The sequence below is a fragment of the Erithacus rubecula genome (genome assembly GCF_903797595.1).
Source record: "Erithacus rubecula genome assembly, chromosome: 8".
NCBI classification, from domain to species: Eukaryota; Metazoa; Chordata; class Aves; order Passeriformes; family Muscicapidae; genus Erithacus; species Erithacus rubecula.
Genome location: NC_136659.1, coordinates 4,413,089 through 4,431,045, shown reverse-complemented (window position 1 = coordinate 4,431,045; position 17,957 = coordinate 4,413,089). Strand labels below are relative to the sequence as shown.

Below are 17,957 nucleotides of genomic sequence, written 5' to 3'. Positions count from 1 at the left end.
CTGCATGGCTCATCCTGGCTGCCAGGCAGAGCCCAAGCTCCTGCTCCAGCTTCCTGGCTGCCCCACTAGCAGGAACATCTGCATTTCCATGCTACTTAATATATTATAGCACACCCACAGTCAACAAATAAAATTAATAAATAATTCAAGCCTTGTAAGAAATAAAATGTTAAACTGTTAAAACCCACCAGTATTTACATTTGGATTACTCCATGGGCTTGTTTCTAACAAGAGCACTACTTCATGCCCAGAGGAACAAACTGGCCTCACCTTGTGTGAGCAGCTCCATCCCAGTGCCTGGGTCTGGAAGTGTGCCTGCCTCTGCCCCAGCAGCCTCTGAATTCAAACATGTGAGCCCTGCCAGCATTTTATTTTATGTTATATTTCTTTCTCCATCAGGGGTTACTCTGCCACGAGACTTGTTCAGGGACAAATCAGCCTTTCTCCACCTACCCATGGGGCTGCAGACAGCTGCTGTGCTGAGAAGGGACACCCACATTGCTGTGCTGGTCTCTGTCCCCTGGCAGCTGGGCAGCATTGTCCCTTGTGCATCAGGAGACACCCTGTGAGCACTGCTGTGGGCAAACCTTCCCTGGAGCAGCCATCCAGGGCCTCATGCCACCCTCTGTGAGTCCCACTAAGATGGTAAGGAGCTACCAGAGACACCACAAGAAGCCCCTCAGTGCAGGAGTGTGTCCACCTATCCCATGACAGTGGGACATTTGGTCTTACCACCACAAACCACTCGACCCAAGATCTCCTTTGAACAGCTCCAAGATCTGAACCTGCTCTTGCTGCTTTCAGAACCTTCAGCTCTGTGCTTGATGCACACCTGGCTGCAGCTGGCCTGGACACACCTGGTGCACAAACAGTTCACTGGCTGAACCATCCCTGTGATCACACACAGTTTGTTTTCCATCTACAAGGGTAACAACCAACCCAGGTTTAACATCTCTTCAAACCTTTGTCAAGCTGACTCACAGCCACCAAGCTTCAAGTGACCATTGCTTGTTTCTTACTCCCTTCCTCTGCTTCCCTAAGATTAAAGGTGGCAAGCTGCTGGAATGGCAGGGATTTAGAGAAGGGTGATGCCATTTCCAGACCACTGTTGCCGAGTTAAGTAAACCCCAAAGATGTCAGCCCTAGCAGAGCTGATGTGCATAAACTGAAATACTGTTGCATCACCCAACATTTTACACCAGGTATTGTTTCTACCCTTTAAAAGCCTTGATGGATAGAGACAGGCAGATCTCCAAAGGTACCAAATAGTTCCTTAAGGTGTTTGGTGGGAAGCAGGCTCACAAATGCTCTGACACATGGTGTTGGTGTGCCAGAAGCAAGCCTTGCTGTCTCTGGCCCTTACCTCTCCTTTCCCAGCTCCATCTGCCCCAGGTCACTAAAAACGTCCAAAACTCTGGTTTGAAAGGGATTTCCAAAGAGGAGCAGGTCAGGGGGTGTTACCTAAAAACTGAGGTTGATCAAAGCAGAACTAAGTGCAAGGAGACTGACTCATACCTATTTACATTGTTTGACAGAAAGCTCTGCAAATCATGCACGTTTTGACTTCTCAAACCTCATATGCACTGTCTTCTGTGCCAGAGTAATCCTCATTTTAGAAAAATGGCATTCTGTACTATGCTGCAAGCCAGAGCAGGACATTTGCCTCCCCTGATCCTTTCCAGGGCTTGCTCTGCTGTCCTTCACAGAGCAGCAGGAAGAGCTGGCTGCTCTCTCACTGTATTCTCTGAAGCAGTCACTGCATCAGCCTCTCAGAAGTGGCAGACATTGTTCCAAAGACTTGATTTGCTTCGTTTTGGCATTTCCACAGTCACCCTTTACAAATAATTTATATTTTCTTTTTTTTTTTTTTTAATTTAAAATTATTATTTTTGTACGTTGCTGGTCACTTCCATATTGCTTCATTCAAAATCCAGAAAACAGTTCAAATAAAATCAGAGGTTAAGTGCAAACTAACTTTCCAGTGAACTGCTATGTGCGTTTTCTCCAGTCCAGTGTCTGTCTTCCAGTTTAAAGGACCCTTCCCACCCCACCCCACAGAACATCAGACTCTTCAGTTCTCTGTCTTGTCCTCAGTGCTGCCTGACAGCATCCCCAGCTCCCTTCATGACCATGAAGAAGAAAATCAGGGAAGAATTAGTGACAATCTTTTGAAGTGTTTATAGTCAGCAGATATAAAACAGGAAAGCAAAGCTTTTGGCATACAAATCTTCATTTCTTGGCCTGTTTTTTAGCTTCAAGAGAAACATATTGGAGGTGTGGTTTTGTTACTCTCTTCTGAGCAGTATTTTGTGTTTAAAGTGTTTGCTGTGTTGGCACACATACAAAAATGGTCATGTCAGGTACCAGTTCTGAGCAGGAGTCTCTGTGGCTGGGAATTGGCACGAAATCACAGTGTGGCTCAGAAGAAGGGTTTAGCTGTATGTGGGAGTCACATCATCATTTCTTGGAAAGCCACAATGAAGATCTGAATGTTTTTGAAAAGCTATGTTAGCCATTTCCAGTTGCTGGGATAGAAATTGTTAGAGAAAGAAATTGGATTCTCAATCTCAATTACTACGCTATCACACGGGATATAAAAATTGTCCATTTTTCACCCTGATGGAAATTGCATGGAGATTTCCAGGAATGCTGTACAGACTCTCATCAGTTCCTGCTGAAAGCATCAGCCTTTCTGTGGCTTTCCCTACAGTGTCTGGTTGAAGCACTGTGAACGAGCTCCACAGCAGCACTGCCACTGGCCTTTCCTGGTACCACCAGGGAAACATGGGCATCCAACCCCCTGCATCTGCCAAAAGTGGGAAAGGCCAGGTTGCACACTCCTTCTTTCAGTCTCTTTCCTTCCGTCCTTCCAGGTTCCCAACCCAATCTGCAACCAACTCCGAGACATCCTTCCGCTTAGAAATATCAAAAATGAGTGAACTGGCAAGAAGAGGAAGCTCATGGGGGAGAGAGAGAGGGAGGGAGGCAGGAAGGACGGGCGAGGGAGGGGAGGAAGGGGGAGTGAGAGTTCGAGTGAGGCAGCTAGAAGGGGTTGCCTTTCCACTTGAGAGAGAGCACAGCCACTACACCACGGTATTCCGGTGTCTGTAGGGCGGTGGGGGCAGCACAGTGCCAGGCTTCAGGGAGAACTCGGAGAGGTATTCAGGGTTCTCTGCCACTATGGGCCGGATCCGTCCGTTCTGTTTGTAAAAGTATTTTGTGCTGTACTCCTGCAGGTAATCCGGGTGCTGGAGGGTGCTCCGTGGGGGCAGGCTGTGGTTCCAGTAGTCTGGGTTGTCAAAGGCCTTCTTGGCTTTCTCTGGCAAGTTGTTCTTCAGGTACTCGGCGCTCTCCAGGGTGTTGGCAAAGGTGTTGAGGTACAAGGGCTCGTTCACGTACTCGTCCTCTGCTTTGGGCTGCCCGTTGGGGGTGTTGTGGTACTCTGGGTTGTCCACAGCCTGGAGATCCCCATTCTTCCGTCGGGAAACAAATGGGTTCTCCTCCACTGGGTTTAGGTAGTCTAGAGGAAGATAAAAAATGAGTCAGCCAAGAGTGGTAATAATCCATCCATGTCCTGAAACAGTGCTTGGACTAGAGCACTCTCCACCTCAGCCATTCCAAGAACTCCATATGGGATCAGGAGCCAACTATGTTAAAAACACACTTGTGAAAAACGAAGTATTTACAAGCTAAGCAGACAATATGGGTTAAAACATACCTTGAAAGACTGACCTATCAAACACAATGGCCAACTAAACTACAGTTCTTACTGAGCCATAGCCCACGTGCTCCCCTGGACTTCCCCTCACTGTATTGTGGGAGTCAGCCTGACTTGTATTCCAGGTCGGGCAACCATCACTAAAGAAGACCTGTACCCCACCCTAGGCCTTGGGAGGCATTTGTAGAGTTGTGTCGATCCCAGAAGAAAAAGTTCCAAGGAGTTATGGGATTGCCCATGTTAATGCCTTATACTGAACCCTCATTTTCCAGTTGATCATCACCTCTCCCAGCTCCTAGAATGTTCTCCCTTCCCTGTATCCCCACTGGCCCTCAGCTGATGCAGTGTCCCACCCAGCCTACCCCACTGGATCCTGCCTTCCCTTACCCCACCTTCTGCCCCACTTTCCCCTATAGCCATTGGGTCCTAACCTCGACTCCATCCCCTCTCCTACCCCACATTTACACCCTGGACCTCCCTACATCCTGGTGTTTGACCACCGACTCCTACAGAGACCTTGTCCCCTTGGTTAGTGTGTTTGGATTTTTGGGCCTTGTCCCACATTTACTTTCATTATTATTAAACTGTTTTATGTTGCTGAGTCGTGGTTGTCACACTGCTCTTTTATTTTTGCCATAATCTCCCTAATATCAGAAGAACCCTAAAAAGTATCGTGGGGGACCACCCTCAACCCTGACACTGTATGATCTACAGACCCAAACACACTGACCAACTTCTGCCTCTGCAACCTTGGACCTGTTAGCAAACCCTCTGCTCTGCAGTCCTTCCATCCAGAAAACTCCATAGGAATCCTAGTTCAGCCTCTCTGCACAAAGCCTATGCCCAAGGGGTAACTTTTAAGACAGCTTCATTTCTAACAGAACAATTTGCCTGATTAAAAACCTTCCATCCCTGAAGGACAAAGGGCTTTGAGCAATATGTAAAAAAAAAAAATTATACAAATGAGCCCTGGAAGAGGAACAAGGGAGCCTTAGATCAGCTGCAAAATGGGACTTGGAGCAGGTTGCTCAAGTTGTCTCAAGTCACTTGCTGTGGATTAACACCCTGCTTCCAGCAGCATGGTGCTGCCCAAGGGCCCTGCACACACCTCACAGACAGTCCTGGTGCAAGGGATCACCTGGTTTCATCCAGAAGGGGGCAAAAACTGTGAAAGGCAAAAGGTCAAGACCCAGTGCAGACCTTTGAACCTGCAGCTAAGATGCCACTGAATATGAGCTGAAGAGTGGGAACATTTTTTTTTTTTGTGATGAGAGCCAAGCAGTGCTTTGATTTGCACCCTGCAGTTGGCATGGAACACACAGTGTGTGGCCACAGCCTGGCAACCCTGAGTCTGTGTCCAGGGGGTCAGGAAGGAGCTCCTTTCTCCTGAACTGCTGCTGTCACATCCCCAAAGGCTCCTGCAGAACTCTGAGGATCCCCAGGGTGTACCTGTATGGATATATACATATGGGCTCACACTGAAATCACTGCTAAGGAGACTCCCACAGCTGCTACTGCCAGGGCTCCCTCCATTCCTCCATCATGTAACAAAGGACAAGTGGCTTCCAAATTCTCAACAAACACAAGTAGTGACTTGTCATTTACATTTGCAGCTATTAATTTATTTAAAGCTTTGGAAGCAAATTAATAATGGCAATACCCTTACATTTAAATGACTGCTATCATTATTTAAAGAGGAAAGAATGAGTGAGGACAAACTGGGAAGTGCAGCATGCTGAGCTGGCACAGATTTAGGCAATCTTCCTCTTGCAGTGATGCTCTCTTTAAAGCACATCTTGTTCTTTCAATCCTAGACTTCTCTGGGGTATAAAATGCCAGCTGTGTGTATCAGTTCTGTGATAGGTTCAACATGACATTTACCAAGCACAATGCCAAGAATAAGAAGATCAATAAACAAAGCAAAGTTGGGACTATGGCTGGATGAAGATTGATCCTTTTCTTGGAAATAACTGAAGATTTGTGTTTGGGTAAGAGAAAAGGCCTTGTTATTTCTCAAGAAAAACCGTAAAACAGGGACTTACTAACTTTGACATACTGGCAAAATGGAAAATTGAGGAGAGAAAACCAAATCCCCGTGTAAAGGAATTTTAACCTACTCAGAATGCTTCGGCTTTGACGGGTAACTAAATAAAGCCATTCTTGATGAAAAGCAGCTGATGTAAAAAGGGAATAAATGCAGCCAGGCTAGACCAGGAGCCCCTGTGGAAAGCCATTACTTTACCTGTTTTAGGTTTGTCTCTCATGGGTGTCATGTACCCGTCCTCATCCAGCTCTCCCCGCACGACCCGCTCGGGGATGAAGACGGTGGGGTCGGCGCTGTACCTCTGCGTGCTGCTGTCCTCTTTTGCCAGGCTTGTCACCTGTTTCTGCATCGTGCCATTGCAGCAGGTGTCTTCAAAGATCTCTGCTGTAGCCCCTTGAGCAGCTGGGGCCTCTGGAATGATGCAGCCTGGAGCCCTGTATGGCATTGGCACCTCGGCAGTGTAGCCGCCGTCCCGGTACACAAACTGGTTCTGTTGGGAGAAAGAGCACAGCGTGGCAAAGGAGGCTCCTGAGGGGAGAAACTTCAGCAACAAGTCATGGCTGTGTCTCCTGTGCCTGCCCTGCCACACTGGGAAGGGGCACTCTCCCCATCCTGAGCTTCCAGGTTTTGGTGTGGACCCACAAAGCATCCATCTGCCCAGCGGGGATAGAAATGGGGCAGGAAAACTTGGCTCCTACCAGGTAAGTGCAGCTGCAAGAGGTGAAGGTGGTATTTCCTCTTCTATTGCTCTGGCAACTTCCCCTGATTTCACCCTTTAAACCTCACATTTGGGAAATCTCCTGACTGGGGGCAGAAACCACTATCACCTCTGTTTATTCCTGGGGTGATAGTTCTAGTGTGTCCTTGGTGAGAAGCACAGGGTCACCCACACCATGTGTGATTCCATCAGGAAGTGCATTTCAGTGAACTGTGTTTGCACTGGCACCTCAACTCCATGCTTTAACTCAACCTACCATTTTGTCTGCCAGCAAAGGCAAGGCACTTTCAACATCATAACCTATATACAGGAAGGAAAGATGTGCAGATTCATCCAAGCCTTTTACCTAAATGCTTTTACAAGAAAAGTTGTCGGAGTTTTGGGTGTGGGTCCTTAGAGTTTGCGCACGAACCCAGGCTGAGTCTGGAGATCTTTGCTATTTGACTCCTTATATATACACTACATTACCTGTTGGCTTGGAAAAAGGAGTTTGAAAAAGAAAAAAAAGGTAGTGAAGAAAGGAGGAAAGCCTGAAGGATGAAGGCTGAATGTGAAACAATTATTCCTCACATAGGGGTGTAGGCAGGAGGAGAGAAAAATGGATGATGGATACATAACAAGAGGCCACATGAATGAAACAAGTCACATGAGCTGTATGAGCTAATTGGGAGAAACATGCACATTAGCCAGATTTCCTAACTGGACCCCAAATTCAAATTCAGTCAGGGCAAATGCCTCACCCCCAACAACAGGCTGTGTGTCTCTCCAGGTTAGACAGAGCCACTGTTCCCACCTGGCTCTCTGTCAGTGAAGGCCCTAACAGAAGAGGGAACATAAGGCTCTTTACCAGATGTTATTTTTTTAAAGGGAACAGACAACATAAATAAACACTGGATACAGACTTTGCAGCAAACCTCCAACTTCACAAGTTGTTTGTGCAAGAGGATTGTTGGGGACAATTGGGAAGGTCCATTTAATCAGGGAACATCTTGAAAATTGGAGATGCTGTGATTACCTCTGAACCCTCCAGATTCACAATCCTCTTGTAATGACACATGGGCAATGAGATGCCACAATGCAGAATGTGTTAGGCAAATGGATAAAAAAAAATATCTTGAGCCTGCCAGATGCTATTTTAAAACCATACTGATGGCTCTGAGACACTGCACTGTTGCTTTTTTCTCACCCTGGAAATGAAACTCGAGGTAATTTTTGTAAGGAGGTAATATAAGAGCATATCTTTATTTGAAGGCCTTCAGGGGCAGTTATGGAAAGATGTCTACAAAAGCCACACTAGGATGTATCACACCCCTTTTTATTTATTTACACCTCCCTGTTTCCATGCAGGCAATGAACTTCCAAGGTTGGTTCATTATTCTGGATGAAAAAGGGCAGGGCTGTCTTGGAAGTAAATTCAGTTCACATCTTTCAGTGATGTCTTGAAGACAAATTAGAAAAGCAAGTCTTTCGCCAATAGGCTTGACTTCTGCATACAGGGCTTTACCCCTCTGCCAGTAAAAACAGTTGTGGTGCCATTTAGCTGGCTTAAAAATTTAATACAGTTGTTTAAACATCCTTAAATTGACTGGTAATTGTAGTGTGAGGTCATAATTTTTAAGGCTTCCAAGATTACCCTCAGACAACTCTTACTGGTCAGGAAGGACATGAATCACACTGTGAGAAGAAAATATATTTGGATTTTACCAGGTAAAATGTAAATAGCTTGTTTTGTATGTGAAATCCAATTTACTTTGTTGATTTTTGGCTGGGAGTGGTGGGTGGGGTTTGTTGTTTTTACATTTTAAGTACTATCTTGAAAAATCATGGGTATATTTTTACTGAAAAGCTCTAGAATTTTGGATTTCTGATCCTAAAAGTCTCCCCAGAATTATAATCTGTGTCTTTTTAACATCAACAGGGACCTTAGTGGCTAGTTGCTCAAAGACCTCACTACATAAGCCTACTTAAGAAGTCTCAGCTTGTATACTAAAAAATCAAAAATCAATACTGGCTCCCTTTTGATGGTGCAGTGTGTGTTAGATCCATTAGTTGTGGAGTGCACACATCCATTGGCAGGGGAACTCATCACACTCCAGAAGCAGCCTCACTTTTTAACTGCCCATGAGCAGCCCTGCTCAGAAATGCCTGAGATTTCATTCCATACACCATGGTTGAATTTTAAGCAAAAAACATGAGAATGCAGAGAAAGAATAAAAGCCAAGAAAATGTCTCCTAAAGCCTTTTTCCAAGGCCCTCTGGTATGAAATACCAGTGACACATCAGCTGTTATGTTTGTGTAAAATGAGCCTTGATCCAGGAGTGGTAAATAACATTTCTGTGAATACTGGCTTGTGCTATTGCTTTCTATTCATTAATTTCATTTTCCAATTCCTTCTAAAATCTCCTAAAGGTACTTAAAGGTAAATATCTCCTTCTTTATAGCAGGGACATAATATTTTCTGGCTGCACCTTAAACTGTAATAAAATTGGAGCCTTGTTGGGTCCAGCCCCCTTGCAGAGCTGGTTTTCCTGGCCACCCACAGAAATGTTTTTAGGGCTGCACAGCCATTGCTGTTTCTTGCTCTTAAGCAGCCTGCTAAACTCATGGGACTGAAAGATTTTTCTCTGCTGAAGGCCCCCAGAAACTCATCCTCCTCCTCCTCCCCTAGAATCTCTGCACCTCATTTCAAACCAAGAGAGCACCCAGGCTTGACTCACCAGACCAAAGCATTATAAGATACCTTGCTGCAAGCCCCAGAATTTCAGCACTCCTCCAGGAAGGATAGCTGATTTATGGGAGTGGATCTGGATAATATTTGGGATGGTCTGGTGGGGCTAGAGGCAGAGCACACAATGCAGAGTGTCCCACCAGCCCCCAAGCAAACTCCAGCTACATTCCAAGGGAGCAGCCTGGTATTTACAACTGATCCAAACTGAAATTCAAATAGGAAAGACCATTCCAGGAGAACAGCCACCTCTGCTTGGCTGCAGTCCTGCTTCCAGAGAATTTGCAGATTACTCTGCCCTGCTCCAGAGAGCAAACATTTCTGAGATGAAAATTAAAGGAAAAAACATGCAGCATGAGATCATTGTGTAATGTTGAATAGAAATGTTTCTAGTAATTGTTAGAAGGCTTTGCAGCCCTCTGGGGGTTTCTGCTCCCAGCCCCTGCTCAGAGAAGGGCCATATATAAAAAGAAAGGATTAAACACCTCCCTGAGCTGTTAAGGTTCAAACATATCCATCCCTACAGCTCACAGCACCTGACAAAGGTCTGGCATTCCTTGGCCACAAAGTTGGGAATTGGGGAATCTTTATGGGAAATGATGATGCCCCAGCCCCTTTTCCAGCAGCAGCTTTTCTCTGAATGTCACATGTTTTAACTTAAAAGTTGATCACAAGTACAGAAACAATGAACAGGCATCAGCCTGTGTGCAGTGTTTGCTCCAGTCTCCAACAACTCCTTCTTCAATCAAGACAGAAAGCACCCAGCTTAGATCAGTGAGGGAAAAAATAAATAGAAGAAACAAAGATTAAGTCTTTTTCTACATCTATGTTTTTTCTGGTTGCTGTTTAGCAGAGGACAGATAGGATTTGCAGGCAGCCAGAGCTGTAGCTGGACATTCTGGCAGAATGGTGGATTTAACATCCCTGAACATGTCCAAAGTCAGCAGGGATGTTTCACTGGCCCCTGGGCTCAGGTCAATACTGACCAACTTCTTAGCTTCAGTCAGCACCACTTTCTCTTGCATAATTTTTTCTCACAACAACTGTTTTCTCTCTCATAACAACTGTCTGTTTTCATGCTTGTTAACTCTTTTAGAGCACTCCATATGGATTGGGATACCCAAACTGCCTTTTAGGAGTAGTTTAGTCTGGGCTGTGAACAGTAAATGATATACATTACAAACAGAATATTTCCTCTGCTGTTACTGGAAAATACCAGATATAAACCATTTTCAGTGTAACACTTCACCAAGTAGAGAAGTCAAAGATGACAACACTGCCAATGAAAATAATCTCTTAGGAGATGCACACTTTGGGCACAAAGCTCAGTATCCAGCTACACTGACAGGAAAAGGTAGGTGAATTTTTTTTTCTGTAGCCTCATCTCTTTGAGCCTGCTACCCAGGCTGGAAATAAAGCATTCTCCTGCTACAGCACCAAAATCCTGGAAACCCACCTGTTCTCTGGGCCTGAGACACCTGCATCCTTCCTGCCTTCAGAGGGGCTGGCAGACACATTTCATCTGGCACAAAATGCCCTTTGATCTGAGCATGACACAAGAATGGAGACCCAAGGATTCCCTTTGCCTTTTACTTGGTGTTAATGCATCTGAGTGTCAAACAGAGAGCAGAGCAGGCAGACCTGGCATTGCCTAGCTTTTCCTTTCAATCTCCTTTTCTCTCCCATCCTTCCTGTCACCCATGACCAGCTTTCTGTCACTCTCTTTTTTATTATGCTCTCCAAGGCACTTTGCAGTAAATGGCACCTTTTAACACTGAGCCAATTCCCAACAATTTGAAAGGGATGAGGTACCATTTCCCACCTGTTCTAACGAATTCTAACAAATTCCCTGTGGGATAAAGGGGTCAGCACTGCCCCTGCTCCTGTGCTGTCCAAAACACAGGACCAGCAGCATCTCCTTTTCTCTACAGACCTCCAGCTTCAAATCCCTAAACAGGAGAAAGGATGGAGACAAAAACCACAACACACCCATGATTTGTGATTGTGAAAAGGAAAAAAAAAAAAGCCAAAAAAAAAAAAAAAAAAAAGAAAGAAAGAAAAAGGAAAAAAAAAGGCACAAAAGAAAGTTGATGAGTGATCCTGGGAGGAGCAGCAGCCCTCTTCTATGTGCATGCTGCACTGCCATCTTCCCCAGCCTGTTTTATACAGTAATCAAAGGATATTCTGAGCCTCTCAAAATGCCATCAACCCTCATTGAGAATGAAATAGAGCACATCTCCATCGAAGACTTTACAGCAGTAATCATTGCCACATGCTGGCCTGAACAGGGAGCTTTTACAGACAAAGATGGGTTTTAAAAATAAAATAAAAAAGCCTTCCTAAAATCTGAATAGAATCTTGATGATAATCTCCCAATTTTATTATGCAAGGAGGAAAAGAAACCCATAATTGTGCACTCTTGGTCTCTTAAAGCAAAGAATAGGCTTCTTGATGAAATGCTGAGTTGATTTAGAGCAGGGCTGAGGTTCTGGTGGCAATAATAGTCTAAAAGAACTAACCATCCAGCTGATTTGGATAAAATAATCATTTTTCAACATTCTAAATCTACACTTCATCTGTGCCTCCTCCCACTTCTCCCAACTGCATCTTTTGGAGAGGCTTTTTATAGCTTTGAAAATTATTTTCCCCTCCCCTCCTGCAGCATTCAATGAGAAAGACAGACTCTTTACTCTGGCTAACAAAGGGCATTTTTGAGGCTGTGCTGGCATTTAGCTCCATTGCAGCTATGTTTAGATGGTACAGTATTTAGTATTAATTTTACAGGATGCTCCAGAGTCCTTTTGCCACCTGGGAGTCCTTCCAAAGCATTATCCCAGGAGTCCCCCTGCCCTGGGGCACTCTCCACCTTGGGGGCCAGACTGGTGTTCAAGGGACAACTCCCTGCAGCTCTGCCTGGTGCACTTGCAAATCATGCCCCCTCGTATTTTTCAGGTGCTTTTATTATTTTAAGAAAACCACAAATAGTGTTCAGCACAAATGATTATTCTCCCCTAACAATTTCTGCTTCAGATCTCATCACAGAAGGAAAAATTTTCTCCCAGCTCTCATAATTATTTCCTGACTCTCAGTCCACTCTCCCATCTCCTGAATTATGTAGAGTTGTTTAGCTTGCTGTTTTCCAAGAATGCCTCATCAGTGCAGCGTAAAAATATTTATTGCTTACTCTTTTTATATCTATTGACTTTTTCTTTTCAGGATAGAAAAGAAAATGGATCAGCTGTGAGCTCTCTTTACTGTTTAACACAGCCAGCAGCTATTCATGGATCAAGCAGATGCTGCCTGATTTTAAAGCAGTTTATATTAAAGCTCAATGCATTTACATCATGCATCAGGGGTGGAAGCAATGTACAGCTACAGTCTCTCCCCTGAACTCACAGCAAGTGCTGTGAGGTGGTGGATTTGTTATTAATCCATCTCACAATTTGTACAAGCCAAAAAAACCATCCATTTCTTCAGGAAAGTCTCTATGCCTCATTCTAAAGTTATATTCCTAATACAGAAGCCTGAATGTGACAGAAAATAGCTAAGACTTTTTTTTTTTTTTTTTTTTTTTTTTAAAGACCTGCTTTAAGGCACTTCCCTGCAAAATCGTGAGTTAATTTGACCAGTTGCTCCTGATAATCAGTTCAGGCTGAGAAGGGTTTACTCCTTGAGAGATATCACTGATTTCAGCCAGCCTGGCTGCAAAGCAAGAAACTAATTGCCATAAAGCACTTTCAAGGAATTCTGTGTGAATCATCTATTCCATTTGAGTCCTCCTTAGAAATTTTCTTCCTTTCTTCTCTATAAAGCCTAGCATGTTTTAAAAAGATATTTAAATACACCTGTTCTAGATACACAAATTCTGTAAGAAGCATTCATTTTTCTATGTAAAATATTAAGACCAAAATAATTTTTCATGTAGTATATTTTATAGTGTATTTTTGCATGCTTATTCTCAGTACTTCTTCACCTGAGCAATGAAATTAGGCTGACTAGTATTAGTCTGGGTGTATCTCCTGCTTTTCATGGACAAGGTTGGCCTGCTGCTATCCACACTTTCAACAAAAAACTAGAAACAGACCCAGAAGAATTTTCCAGAAGAAAAAAGTAAATAGGTAAAATATTTGTCATGGTGTGCCAAACACCAACTAAACAATATCAGCTCTTGGGAAGTGCTTAATGCAAAAGGCAGAGCAGAACAGCCAGGAGCCTCCTACCACCAGGATGTCATTAAAACTTAGGAAAGCAGAAAATGAAAATTGGAGCTGTTGAAAGAGAGCTTGGTGGGCTTTGGAAATGACTCTACAGGTCTGAAGGCAGTAAATGCAGCCAGTTGCCTAAACTCTCATAGGGAAACACAAAATGTAATGTTTAACAAAAAACATACAGAAGAGCTTCATACAAACTTCTCTAAGTAATTATGGAATTTTAAAGAATATGGAGTTACTCAGTGTCATCATCTGAAATGCTATGAAATGCTTTGAATCAATGTCTAGCTTGTTTACAAGACCATTTCTTCTAGCATTGGAGATTTTATTACCACACTTGCATAAGGAAGTGACAGAGGCAAAAAAATGACTATTAAGATTTTCAGAAAGTTTTTGATCATCTTTTAAGGAGCAGCAATTAAAGAAAAGGGATAGAAATAACTAAAGAAGACCACAACCTGACAGACTGCCCTAAGAGGTATCAAATTTAGGGGAAGATTTGGTCTTAATTTTTTGGGGAAGACACTGCAGAAGCAGAAAGGTGGCAAACACTACAAACAAACAAACAAAAATATACATCTGTGTTGTCATCATTTAAGAGCAAACACAAATGTTAATATCCTGTTCAGCCTTTTAAGCAGAAGAAACAGAGAATCAAAGAAAATCCTGAATGGAAGGGACCCACAAGGATCATGGAGTGCAGCTGCTGGCCCTGGACAAGACACCCCAAGAATCACACCATGATAACCAGAGATTTCTGATAGCTGGCAGCTCCTTAAATCTAGCACAAAAAACCATGTGCATGGCAGGCAGGAACAGGATCCAGACCCTGCTAAAGAGTCAGCATTCATTGCCCAGTGAAACTGTGATGTATTTTCCATCCCATCTGACACAATCAAGGTAATCTTTCTAAAAGACAAACTCCATCTCAAAAAGAATTTCTGCACTTGATGCAGAAATTAAGAGACAAGAGACTCTTGTCTATTCTATGCCAGAAGGTTGGACAAAATGCTTTTAATGTCTCCATACAGCCTGAATGTCTCTTCACATACATTTTGAATTAACTTCAAGATGAAGCAGTTTTACTGCCATCAGTCCCATGTGGCCAGGACACACCTGGAGAAATGACTTGGACAGGAACACTTCCTTGCTTTCTCTTACAGGAAAAGAAATGGGGACCAGGTGCTGCTAAAGCCCTGGACACAAGAGGAATCATGGTCAAACCACAACCCCCTCCTGGCTTTGCCAAGGGGCAAGGATGCTGCAGTACCAGACCTAAGGCCATGGCAGGACTGCTGCAGTGGCACACCAGACACTGCTCAGAGAGATGAGAATTGGCTTCCAGTGTCCCACAGCCTGCTTTAGCCAAGCAGGATAATCTCCATGGACATATGGATCAGACAGCTCTGAAAAAAAATTGCTGGGTATTTAATTGCAGGGTCAGCAGGTGCTTCCATGATGTACAGTGTATGGAATAAAATTACAGGGACAGTATCAGTGAGTAATAAACAGCATAGAGAGTTTTCATCAGGAATTAGCCAAGGATTTAGAGCAAAAAGCATCGAGGGGCACACAGAGTGCTTGCTGTATTAGCATTATCTCTGCACACATAGGACAGCACTCGTTACAAATACCTGAATGAATCATCTAATGGATGTGAATGCAGGACACTCAAGCACTAGCTGGGGTCCTGTGCTTATGGAAACACTGCTGAGGATTCAGCTTATCTCTCAGAAGCACAGAGCTTCTAAAACTCTATTTTTCTGGAGTACCTCTAGACAGTGGAAAATAAAAACTGGAAAAAGCCTGAGACAAAATTGCAACTGAAGAGTTTCAGATCCAGTGAAATAATTAAGTTTAGCTTAGGATGCTAATTTTTATTTAAAAGCTTCAGCAGTCTCAGAGTGGAGTTCACAAAGGAGACCCTGTTAAGGGTCAGAGCTGTGCAGGGCTCTGCTCCCAGCAGCACAGGTAGGACACAAGCAGGGAGCCAGTGTGGGTGTGATGGAAATGCTGAATCTGTGTCTGAGCCTTGCAGCTTCATAAATCTCTGTAACCCCAGGAGGAAGAAGGATGTGAGATTTCCTGGGGAGCTGGCAACTTCCCAGAAGCCTTCCCTCTTCTTCTATCCCCAGTGTTAATGCCCATCCCTGTATCCCTTTGCTTCCCAAGGGCAGGAGTGTTTTACACACTCCCCCACTGGTGCCTCTCCCATCAAGTAGTTGCAAGGATTTAGACCTGAGACCACTGCAGGGAAATTCCAGGGCATTCCTGAGAAAGTACATGCTATTGTTCTTCCTTCATTCCTTGACTTCAAAGCCTGTGTGTGAGAAGGTTCATGATGTCCTTGCTTTCTTCCTGCCCACTTCTGTCCCCATGGATCTGTGCTGCTGGAACATTCAGCACAGTGCCCTGACTGACTCGACAACAGCTGAGCTGGGAAATACAGTGTCTTTCCTGTTTCTCATCCCTGAAAATGACATGGAGACCATGTCTTTGTGTTTTCCTTCACCAAACTGTCTCACAAAGCCCCATAAAATGCAATTTGTCAGCCACAGTGAACACAGACCATCTGAGCTGTATCCATTCATTTGGTGTCCATGGCTGCAGCAGCACCATAATGAGTTTGTGCAATATCAATATGCACCACACTAAACAAGCATAAATCAGAGACTATCCAAAGGAAACACCAAGACAGAATCAGACAAGTGCAGACAGAGCTCTGACAGCATTTCAGTTCCATGTGATTCCTGTAGCTGATATCCATCTGTACTGAAGTAGGCACAGCAGATGCACTATTACCTGAAAGGAGTGACTGTGTTATGCTAAAATCAGTCTTCACTAAAAGAATGGTTAACATAGTGAGAAACTGAGTGCTTCACAAAGGCAATAGAAATGTGTGTGTCTTCTGCACATGTGTATCACCTCCAGAAAACACACAAAGGAAACCAGGAGTGCAGGTGCAGGGCTTCCAGCTTGGCCCTCTCTGACCTCTCTGTCTGATCTGGGTCAGGGAACTTGGCTCACAAACTGAAAACTTTTGGCAAAGGGTAATTGCAGCTTTGCTTGAATGTTAGGTTGTTGTACAATGCCAGAGAAAAATTCTCAGCAACAGGAATCACTGAAAAGAGAATAGAGTCTTGGTACTGTTATTAAATTGAATTGCAAAGCAAAGCTCCCACTGTCTCTAGCAGTACAAGATCACAGCTTCAAACCAAGATAGGGAATTGTGAGCTGAGGAAAGGAGATGTCACATCAAGAATGTGATGGAGTCTCTGCATGGCAAAAATAAGGCCTGGGGTCTCTTTCTGCAGCTCTGCTGATTTCAAGGAGACCACGTGTGCAGGCAACTGCAGTGGTGTGCTTTGAAGCTGAGAAAGATTTTGTGAAAGTTACTGGAATTTTTGTATAATAACACCACCAACAACAATGCTAATGATAATAATAAAAATAAATGCCTGTGTTTTCATTCCATGAATATCCCAGTCACCATGTTAGTTGCCCAAATAACATGTTGTAAATAAATCTCTCAGAATATTAACTCTAGGATTTTTATTGGAATTCCCTCAGCTCAGGAATTGGGCTCCTCAGCTGGGCTGGTACCAAAGACAGAAGGCAAAAGGAGCTATTGAAAAAACAAGTACATTTTTCTACTAAGCCTTTCTCCTTTAAGTGTGTACCAGTTTTTCCAGCAAATATGGGAGTGAGATGAATATAACAAACCCAATAAGTCAGACCCTGCCCTCTCAGCCCTGTGTTGGTGTAAATGGCAAACTGTGTCAAACTAACTCCAGTGATTTACATCCCTGTGACACTGAGTGCCTTCCAGAGGTAACTGCTGTCCTTCCCTTCTTTCCACAGAAGCTGGCAGGAAAGGAAACAACCTCTCCAGAGACAGCTAGTAGTAAACCTGACTTATTTCAGGTCACCACCAACTCACTCTTGTAGCCACAAAAAGAAAGTTTCTCACTTATTGCTAAATCATGAAGTCCCCACTTCACTCACTGTCTTTCAGTGATGCAGGAGAAATGCCATGTGAATCCAGATATCTCCAGTTTCCTTGCCTTTAAAACAGCAGCAATTTCCTTCCAAACTGGCTATTCAGATCAGATTTTTTCCTCCTTATTCCCAGAAAGCACTGATTTCCTGTGGGGTATGGCCAGAGCATGGATACTGGCATGGATACATGCTGTGAGCAGTTCACACCTGGGCAGGAATTTGGAACTACCTCAGCCAAGGTAAATGTCCAAAAGGTGTCTAAACCATGAGGAATAAACACCAGCATTTCAAAGGGACTGCATTTAGTATCTAACCTGTGGTTTTGGACCAAAAGGAGCCTGGAGAGAAAACAAGTCCCTAGTGAAAACGCACCTGATGCCCCTGTCAATGCCCTCACATCAGTAATGCATTTCACCATCTCTTAGTTATGTGAAAAGGGGTGGCAAGTGAGCTTTAACAGGCTGGAGCCAAGCACAAAACAGGCAGAGGTGAGACCTGTTGAGGAGGGAAAACAGATTCCAAACATCTGACTTGGCTCCTC

At 44.0% G+C, this 17,957-nt stretch overlaps 1 protein-coding gene across 4 annotated transcripts in view; it reads right to left on the bottom strand.

The window, feature by feature from the left end:
• Positions 1 to 496: 496 nt before the first annotated feature.
• Positions 497 to 17,957, bottom strand: part of ERBB4 (erb-b2 receptor tyrosine kinase 4) — a 517,882-nt gene continuing 500,421 nt past the window's right edge. For all 4 annotated transcript variants that reach the window (XM_079310612.1, XM_079310614.1, XM_079310613.1 and 1 more), the window contains 2 exons: positions 5,961 to 6,252; positions 497 to 3,520 (listed from right to left, as the gene is read on the bottom strand). In XM_079310612.1, the coding sequence (XP_079166738.1) occupies positions 3,084 to 3,520; positions 5,961 to 6,252 (729 nt within the window). In that variant the 3' untranslated portion in view covers positions 497 to 3,083. The remainder of the gene's footprint in view (positions 3,521 to 5,960; positions 6,253 to 17,957) is intronic.